Source organism: Corylus avellana, chromosome 3 (assembly GCF_965113065.1).
Source record: "Corylus avellana chromosome 3, dhCorAvel1.hap1.2, whole genome shotgun sequence".
Taxonomy (NCBI): domain Eukaryota; kingdom Viridiplantae; phylum Streptophyta; class Magnoliopsida; order Fagales; family Betulaceae; genus Corylus; species Corylus avellana.
In genome coordinates, this window is record NC_142492.1 from 35231957 (window position 1) to 35241631 (window position 9675).

At 34.3% G+C, this 9675-nt stretch overlaps 2 protein-coding genes across 3 annotated transcripts; one reads left to right on the top strand and one right to left on the bottom strand.

Annotated features, from left to right (window-relative positions):
- Positions 1 to 1724: 1724 nt before the first annotated feature.
- Positions 1725 to 3900, top strand: LOC132175181 (GDSL-like Lipase/Acylhydrolase superfamily protein). The gene is made up of 2 exons (XM_059587041.2): positions 1725 to 2361; positions 3272 to 3900. Exons 1-2 carry the CDS (start codon positions 1744 to 1746, stop codon positions 3776 to 3778), a joined length of 1125 nt encoding a protein of 374 aa, XP_059443024.2. The 5' UTR covers positions 1725 to 1743; the 3' UTR covers positions 3779 to 3900.
- A 2135-nt stretch (positions 3901 to 6035) lies between these two features.
- On the bottom strand, positions 6036 to 8661 carry LOC132175826 (E3 ubiquitin-protein ligase AIRP2). 2 transcript variants are annotated; one of them, XM_059587888.1, is made up of 5 exons: positions 8349 to 8661; positions 7535 to 7601; positions 7246 to 7312; positions 6727 to 6961; positions 6036 to 6408 (listed from the first exon to the last, which is right to left on the bottom strand). In XM_059587888.1, exons 1-5 carry the CDS (start codon positions 8438 to 8440, stop codon positions 6198 to 6200), a joined length of 672 nt encoding a protein of 223 aa, XP_059443871.1. In that variant the 5' UTR covers positions 8441 to 8661; the 3' UTR covers positions 6036 to 6197. The 2 variants fall into 2 exon arrangements, with proteins under 2 accessions (XP_059443871.1, XP_059443870.1); XM_059587887.1 differs by having other exon boundaries at positions 7439 to 7601.
- Positions 8662 to 9675: the final 1014 nt, after the last annotated feature.

Genomic DNA, 9675 nt, shown 5'->3' on the forward strand with positions numbered 1-9675 from the left:
ACCTTCAATTTACAATTATACCCTCATTCTATCTTCAATTTACAATTATACCCTCATTTTACTATTTCACCAACCCTATACTATTTCACCAATTACCATTCTCTAATTACCACTCTCATAAATTTCTCAAGAATTAAAATCCTTAGCTACAATGGATATTAAAATAACATCATTATCAAAATAATCTATTTAAATAGCTTTGAAAATTCTGGGACACTACATCCATCCTTGTTCTTCTGACTGAGCTAACGTTTGTATAAAAAAACAAATTAAACCAAAAAATTGGTCTTTCTGGTTGAGTGACTTGTTTTCTCTTTTCCACATTCCTTTTTTCTATCTCATATTTCTTCTTAAAAAAAGCGCATCTCTCACTTCTCAATTCTCATGCAGATCTATCTTTCTTCCTTTATAAAGTAATCTTAAATGAACTCTTATTATTTTAAGCAAGTAGACAAAATATACGAGATCTACTCGAATAAATAAGCTCCATAAAATCTCCGCCAATGTTTTGGTTGAAATTATTAATAATTCAAATAACAAAAGTAATGATGTTGGGAACAGGAATGTGAAAAAGCAGTTGTAACATTTAAGGATTGACACCAAAGCAACCGCACAAACAATTATGGGAGTTAATGTTATAAACTCGTCTGTCGTCTGGTTCCAAAAAACAACAAACAGAAAAAAAGGCTCATTAAAGCCACCCAACCATTTTTCTTTCTACTTCGTCCTAATCTTACCTCTCAGGTCACTCTCACCGTCTCACCCACCAATGACTCGTGAAGTGCATGCCCATTCTCAACGCCGTCACCGCCCAAACTCTTATTAAATAGGCACATTATTCGGTCCATCTACCTGTTTGGACCAAACAGGGGAATCCTTTCCCGGAATGCAAATTGCTGAAAATCGGGGTAAAAACAAAAAAGAGAAAATATATTTTAGTCCCATAAATTATGATTACATTTTCATTTACGCCTCTAAAATTTAAAAAATGACATCCGAACCTTTTAATTACCAGGCATGTCGAATTAGACCATTTTTCATTTTTCTCCCTCACGAAGTAATTAAAAAATCAACATTTGAAAAAAAAAATTAAACAAAAAGTAGAAAAACTAAAAATACTCAAAAAGGTGGCCTTTTTTATATTAGCTCCTTTAATTTTTTTTTTCCAAACATTTATTTTTACTTTTTTTAATAACTTCAAGAGTATTTTGAGTAGAAAAATGTAAAAGTATCTAATTTGACGTGAAGGAATCCTAGGTGCTCTCTTAGTATTCTTCTAGTCCTGAGTTAATATTATTTTCTAAAAAAGCAAAAAAGAAAGTAACCATTATTTCTCTCACTTATTTTTAAAAAATAATATCCACGTAGAATTAAAGATAACACAAAAAGAATACCAAGAGAGCACATAACATTTCCTTTTAATGTGCAGTGGTAGTTTAAGGGGTGATGTTATTTTTTTAGGACAAAATTTTCTTCCAAACTCGGTTGAATGAAATTTTTTCAACTCATTATATAAAAATGATGTGTCACTTTTTATGTGAGAAACACATATTTTTAAAATAATATAGAGAAGCATACGCTTTTCAAATAAAATTAAAATGTAGTAATAATTAAGGGGCTAAAAGTATAATTTGTTTAAAAAAAAAAAAAAGAAAAAAAAAAGAAAGAAAATACCGGAGGTCACGAGATATATAGGCCAGAAAGAGCATCGGGGCCTAAGTAAAGATTGGAAGCCTTTAGAAAATGGCTTTCTATTTCTTGGCTGCCATTTTCATCCTGGCTTCTTCAGCTTCTGCTGCAACCGATCAAACAAACCACCATCCCTTCAAGAAGATCTACGCCTTTGGTGACTCGTTCACAGACACCGGCAACACAAAGTCCATCACCGGCCCAAGCGGTTTCGGCCACGTGTCGAACTTTCCATACGGAAGTACCTTCTTTCACCACCCAACCAACCGGTACTCCGATGGACGCCTCGTGATCGACTTTGTAGCAGAAGCCCTGTCCTTACCGTACTTGCCACCTTACCGGAACATCAAGGCCAGGAATGCTTCGTTCGGCGTGAACTTTGCCGTCGCCGGTTCGACGGCAATAAACCATGCATTCTTTGTGAAGAACAACCTCAGCCTTGCTATAACTCCAGAATCTATCCAAACCCAGCTACTCTGGTTCAACAGATTCTTGGAGACTCAGGGGTGTGAAGAGGCAGCAGCTGCATCAGATTGCAAAGCAGCATTCGACGATGCACTTGTGTGGGTTGGTGAAATTGGAGTCAATGACTACGCATACAGCCTTGGATCTTCTATACCAGGCGACACCATACAAAAGCTTGCTGTAACATCCTTCACCGAGTTTTTGCAGGTATACATTGTATCTTCAACGGTTACAGCAAATTTACTGTTTTCTATTAAGTTAGTTTAGGCAAGGCATTTTAATTTTAAAATGTTAATGTAATTAATTTTATATTAATGAAATCTCTTAAACATTCTTTAAAAAAAAAAAAATCATCCAGTTCCATGTAGCTAAAAAATCATCTCACCCGGCTCAACAAAATACCAAACCATCTATTGAGGAGCTACGGTGCTCAGCAATAAGCACTATAGCTCAACAATGTATATTATATATTAAAAAACTCGTCCATTCTCTCTCCTCTAATTAAAAAATAATTTTATCCTTCTTGAATGCTTAATGTTAAAAAGATTAAATAAAAAAATAATATTTAAATAAAATAATAAAAGTAAAAAGTTAAAATGATGAACCGGATGTGAGATCTTTAAAAAAGTAAGTAGTTAAAATAGAAAAATCTGATCTTTTGGCTAAAATTTAGCCAAACATTTGCTGAGCGGATGTGAATGTTCTAAATATGTCAAATCACCTCCTCTAATTTCATTTTTCTTAAGCCCTTTTACAATTTTCTTTTTTGAAAAAAATTTAATATAAGCAGCATTTTTTGGGGCTTAGCCGAATATTTAATTCGTCTTTCTATTTAAGTCCGGATAAGTGGTGATATCAAAAATAATATATGAGTTTGAACCATGTCTCTCTCGTTTACCTCCAATTGTTATTGCTTTCACATGTGCGTAACGCAAGCAATAACTTATGGATGTTGAATTTTAAGTAAGTTAATATGATTTCACATATGATTAATTATGAAGTAGATCTTGAAAAGTTACATGAAATTGAAGAAAAAAAAAAAAAAAGTCTTAAATGAAAGGTGAAAGTTATTTGAGGCTTATTGATGATGCGGTTGAAATGATGAATTGGTTTGCAGTCATTGCTGAAGAAGGGTGCAAAATATGTAGTAGTCCAAGGGCTTCCATTAACAGGGTGCCTGCCACTGGCCATGGTGCTGGCTCCTGAAGATGATAGAGACGACATAGGGTGTGTGAAGAGCGTGAACAGCCAGAGCTACAGCCACAATGTAGCCCTCCAGGCAAAGTTGCAGGACCTCAGGAGGCAGTTTCCCGCCGCTGTCATCACCTACGCCGACTACTGGACCGCCTACCGGACCGTCATGAAGAACCCAAGCCGGTTCGGATTCAAGGAGAGTTTCAAAGCATGCTGTGGAACAAGTGGTGAACCATACAACTTCGATATATTGAGTACATGCGGCACGCCTTCTGCCAAAGCCTGCACATACCCTTCACAATACATTAACTGGGATGGGGTGCACCTCACTGAAGCTATGTACAAGGTGGTCTCAAACATGTTCCTCAATGGCACCCTTAGTCACCCTCCCTTCAGTTACTTGTTGGACAGAAAGAACAAAGTAGGGTGACCCATATTGCCTTTATGCTTAATTTCCTCCTCAGTGTACTATATATTGTTTCTTGCTGCCATGTCATAAGTTGGACTAGTAATTTAAAATATGCATGAAGAAATCACATGATATGTTTTATGCTAGAAGTGTTTTTTTATTTTATTTGTTTTTTTATTTTTTGTTTTGTTTTTACAATCACTACAAACAAGTCTACAATGACTAGCAGTCGTTTTACCCTAATTTTTTAGCTTTTTGAAAAGGAGATCAGTAAATTTATAATTTATCGGCGCTTTTAATAAAACACTAAGGATCTGTTTGGGTGTGCGTTTGAGGGTTTAAAAATGCGTTAAACACTTAAATAGTCCGTTTGAAAAAAAAATATATGTTTGGTAAAAAAAATTGAAAGTACTTTAAATGATCAAAACACACATTTGGTAAAAGCTTAAAAATGAAACTTTTGCCAAAAAGTACTTTTTAACTTAAAAGTTATATTTTTCAAACACAATCTCAAACATGCTCTGAAATATTTATCGACACTTTTGACAAAACACCGATAAATATTTCACATTTTCAACACTTTCGTTTCACAAGGGGTCAAGAAAATTTGTGCTGGTAAAAGCCCTATTTTTAGTAGAAGCTTTGTTGAAGATTAATTGTTTCCTTAACCACGATCAGTCATCACAAAGCTCGGAAGTCCTGATTTGTGTAAGGGTGGTTTTCACTTAAAGTTGATGACTAGGAAATCAAAGCAAACCCAAGATTGACAGGAATATGATTTTCTCCATTTCAAGTGAAATTGAAATGCATTCTTTTATAATTAATATTACATTTCACAGATCTAATGGTGTGAAAACAGTAGACTGATTAACCAGTTTAGATGAGATTTTTCCACAAGAATTGTCATTAAGTTTGCAGCTGCATGCGGTATAAAACTTCTCAATTACTTTCTTTCAACTTCGTCTTCTGAATATGAAAATCCTCTGTTTCTTCCAGTACTGCTTGGGTCAATCACTTGTTTCATATATGCCAAGAAAACAGAATCAATTTAGCTAGACTATTAATATTCCACAGAATCAGAATTCTTTTGCCTTTGTCTCCCACAACATATTTACTATCTACACAGACTACACATAATATAGAAAGAGCATTGCCCAAGTCTTCAAAGAATAAATGCACTACTCTCCATATTTGAAATAAGATAATCAGAAAGACGACACATTTCGGCATTCTATCATAAGAAAAATGCTAAAACCCCAAAACTTTTTTCCAAATTATCTGGTCCGTTCAAGAAATAACTAGGTTTAGATTAGCTTTTTTTCTTAAATGAAAGTGGCGTTCAGATCATTTGGGAACAAGATTTTGGGAAAAAGTTTTGGGATCTCTAACATTTCTCCTATCATACAATGCTGCGCAAGTGGAACTCTAAAGATCATGAAGGTTATCTGTAGGTCCACTCACATCAATTGAAAAATATATTTCGATCCCCATAAAGATCTCCTTGTTAGTCTTTTTTCTTTTTAATAAATGAAGAAAGCTCCTTTTTACATCTTAAAGCATGAACACAATTTTTTTTTTCTTTTTCTATGTAACTTACAGAACATTTTTGGAGCTAAATAAGCAGGGGCAGTTCTAAATTGTACCTATTCTCTCTCAGACATTCATGCATTATAGTTTCAACCTTGAGTAGGAGTACAGAGATGCAGCAAAGATCTCTACACATAAATTGCAAAGGTAACTTTACCCATCAATAGGATTGATAATACACAAATCAAGAGGATTAATAGTACACACGGGCTAGCTGGCTCTTGCTTTTGCCATGATAAACTAGAGCTAATTACAGTAGATGAATGCTATATACTACATCAATATCCCACGTTTATCCCACTATGCTAACGTGGCAGAGTCTAATAGCCCTTGGATCATTCATTGTTAAAAAAAAATAAAAATTCCAATAGTTACTAGACTATGACACGTCAACATGGTAGGATATTTGTGTGGTGTATAGCGTTATTCATTACAATATTAGAGAGCATCGAGAGTCACTTCAACGAAAAAAGAAATGGCCAGAAGCCATATTTAAAAAAATAGTCTGGCAGTTTCATCAGTGTCATTTGATCATCAACCATTCAACAAATTTCCATTAATCAACTTAGGTCAGAACATTGGTTTTGCCAATGCAAATGAGCTTCTCTCTATAATGCAAGAAATTGCAACACACAGCCTCAAGTGCTAATGTAATCTCAACAAATAAAAACAAAAATACAACATCTCATGCTGGAAGAAGTTCAATTTCAAAATTAATAATTGGGTCTTTTACACAGAGGATGTACATTATTCCACCCACATAGCAAGTTGGAATGAAACATACCAGACTCTATGTACAGGTGGCAGTCAGCATTTTTCACTTTCTGGTGCATCATTCTTCATGTCTCTCATATTAAAATAAGTACTCGTAATACATTAAGAACAGAGCATCTGGGATATCCCTAGGAAGGCTGTTTATATAAAGAGATAAGCGCATCATATCCTCCTTCAACACGGTTTGAGTGTCAACCACATCACTACTGCATGTCAGAACCCACAAGTCCCCTGAATCCACTCTCTTTAGACTTCCCCGGCAAAATGGGCAAGATTCTGACCTTGTGTTCCTAAAACGTATAGAAAAAAAGAAAAGCAAAGGTGTCGACGGTCAAAAATCAAGGCTTCTCTCCCTTATCACAAATAAAAAATGGACCAAATTGGAAATGATACGAGGAAAGTAAGAGAAGTGCTATTCAGTAGACTCTCATACTACTACCATACAACTATAGTGATGTGGCAGTAAAAATCAACCATTGATTTTTTTTTTTTATAAGTCCTTATTGATCCAATGGTTGGATTTCACTGTCACATTATCATAATTGTATGACAGTAATATGAAAGTCTACTAAATATCAGTTCTCGGGAAGTAACAAGGTCATAAATACCAGTTGCAGTAACAGTTGCTACACATGGCGTGGCAGCAGTCTGGCACAACCATTTTAGTGCAAGACTCCAAGCAGATGCCACACTCATCTTCTCTATCTAAGTCCACATCTGAAATCTTCCTCTTATTTTCCAATTTTTTCCTCACAGCCATCTTGAAGCCGCTACCTTCCTCTTGTGTAATATCCAACTCTGATGAGTTGCCATTGAGACGCTGAAGAGATGGTAATATAACAGCTGCATTTACAGGTTATAGGATAAATCATTAATGGTGATTTCTAAAAGCATAAAGGTGTCCTTTAAATGTGTCTATTTTAAGAAAAAAATGAAATTGTGTCATTTCATTATATTAACATAAAGGATAAGTGATTAATTCTTGAAATCCTCAAAGGAACCTATTTTCCATATGATAAAAGAAAGACTTATTTTGTAGATGTGAAACAAATGCAAAGTTTCTTCAATGCCCAGATACCCTCTTATCACACATTATGGTACCAAAGGATTGAAGATAATTTACATACAATAGAATTCTTTAATGGTAGCTCTCCTTCCACATGAAGACACATCCGGCTTCCCATCAGAGCGCACCTAAAGAATTAAGAGATTTAACAAACAAATTTCCAAAATTCAGACTATACAAACATATGCATATACATGAAAATGCTACCATCTAATTGGCAATAATAATGCATAAGCAAGGAAGTGGAAATTAACCTCGTATACAATTATTTGAAAAAGGTTTAAATAACTTGAAAGTAGACAAGTACATGAGCAATCCATCCGCTGAAGCAAAAACAGTAAAAGGGGTACCAAATGATTGTAAACCAATCTCATTTGAAGGCAGGCACCACCCTTGCCTCTTGGAATAGAAGCTGCCCTGCATTCATATTGAAACTGAAACCAATCAAACGATCATCACAATTGACCACCCATATCTTGGTCTATTAATTCACTTATGTATTTTAAGGCTCTGTAGCAAATTCAGAACACTAATCATAACAAAGAAAGAAATAGAACCTGTAAGGTAACACTGCAGGCTAAAGTTAAATTTGAGAGTTCTATGTGCATTTAATACCCTTTTGAATTTTATTATGTTATGTAGTTTCCATGTAATCTCAACAATAAAATGAAGTGTGGAAGACGAAATATCCAAAATTTTCAAGGTATAACTTTTGAATTTGAAGTGGGTTTGGACTTACACTGCAAGCAACCATTGCAGTTACAGATTTTGCAAACTCAAAAATTTGTCAATAGAAACCAATCGCTTGTGACCAGAAAGAAGAGAAATTTCCAATAAATCAAAAGGGAGCCAAAACTTTCGTCCCATTAAAAAGCTGGAGAACTGCACTCTTTCATGCAAGAATGCCAACTATTAACAAGAAAATAAGGGGAAAAAAAAAAAAGACTTCAAAACGAAACACATAAAGGAGCCATACTCAAAAAATTCCCATTAAAAATGTAACCTTTCCGGGATTTCCAGAGTATAAGTGTCAGTCTGAATATAGCAAAACAGAACTCTCAATCATATTAGCCTGCCAAACAAGCCCCACTTACATAATTGAACCTAAACAACTAAAGAAAGAAGAAGCCCCCACAAACACAGAGAGAGAGAGAGAGAACTCACAGCACATTGGCATGCTGAATATCAGCCTCAAGAACCTTAAGGGAATCTTGGTAAGAGGGTCTAGCAGCAAGCTGCTGATAGTAATCAAACATTTCTCCCACCCTTTGTTCCTCTCTCACTGGGACTTTTAACTCTTATAAGAATTATGGAAGAGGGAGAAAAGACCAGAGAGAGAAAAACCCAGAAGGTGGTGGTCCTATACACACACAAACACCATGGAAAATTATTGGTGTGTTTGAACAAAGAGGTACAAAAGAAAAGGTCTTTTAAGGAAGTCTCTAATGTTCATCAAACACTCACTATAACATATTTTACTCTTGCTTTGGGTTGTTTTGAAATTTGATTTGTTCTTTTGGTTATTTAGACCTTCTAATGTTGCCTTTGACTGATTTTATTGTTGCTTTTTGGTTAGGTGGGATATGAGTAGTTTTGCAGTTCCTCCAATCAAAACTTTGTATTTGGTCAGAGGATCTTTGGCAGAGATATAGAGGACCGCTTCCTTTAACTAATGAGAGTTGCCATGTGAACTGCGAATTACCATTATGACCATGTTTATTGGGCCGCGTATGCCATTCACCATTCTACTGTGGACACGTTGACAGTGAAGGACAAAGGTTTTACTGTATTGGAAGAAAATTCTTTAATTTAGCCTGCAAGTTGCAACTATCGGTACTGGCCCTTCCTTTAACTGTGCATATAGGCTATAGAAGCGGAATTAATTTTTTTATAATTTGGTGTTTAAAATTGTCATGTATTTCTTTTTTTGTTTTAATAGTGTGTGCTTTTTATATATATTTTTTTCTTTAATAACATTAACTAAAAAAAATATATGATTATCACATGCTCAAAAAATACAAAACACTTTAATGGATTATAATAAAAAAATTTCTACTACTCAATTTGTAAAAATTTTATATCGAAAAACAATAAAGTAGTATTTTTTTTTTTTTGGGGTGTGTTTTTGATAATTTTTCATTTTGATATATATACTTTGGCCCATGGTCATAATCCTTGAGTTATCATGTAATTTAAAAATATTGATTTTGAAACATGCAATTTTAAAATGTAATTGTAGTTTACCCTTTAAAATTATACGTTTTTAAAAACGTACCCTCTTGCCTGCAATTTGAATGTACAATTTTTTTTACCTTCTCAAATTGCAACTTTTTGCCTTTTTTTTTAAAAAAAAAAAAAAAAAAAAAAAAACACTCCCAAGCAATATATTTGTTTCAATTTTGTTTAAAATTGCACTTTTAGTTCCCAAAATCGTACCGCCAAACACACTCTAAATATACACATACGTTTGTTTTTTAAAAAAAATATTGAG

What these genes read in the sequence shown, in the direction of transcription:
- LOC132175181 (XM_059587041.2), top strand. Translation starts at nt 1,744, where the DNA reads ATGGCTTTCTATTTCTTGGCTGCCATTTTCATCCTGGCTTCTTCAGCT. An exon ending in CCTTCACCGAGTTTTTGCAG is followed by an intron (nt 2,362 to 3,271) that starts GTATACATTGTA and finishes ATTGGTTTGCAG; the next exon opens with TCATTGCTGAAGAAGGGTGC.
- LOC132175826 (XM_059587887.1), bottom strand. Translation starts at nt 8,440, where the DNA reads ATGTTTGATTACTATCAGCAGCTTGCTGCTAGACCCTCTTACCAAGAT. An exon ending in TACCATTAAAGAATTCTATT is followed by an intron (nt 6,962 to 7,245) that starts GTATGTAAATTA and finishes CTGTAAATGCAG; the next exon opens with CTGTTATATTACCATCTCTT. An exon ending in AGCAACTGTTACTGCAACTG is followed by an intron (nt 6,409 to 6,726) that starts GTATTTATGACC and finishes TATACGTTTTAG; the next exon opens with GAACACAAGGTCAGAATCTT.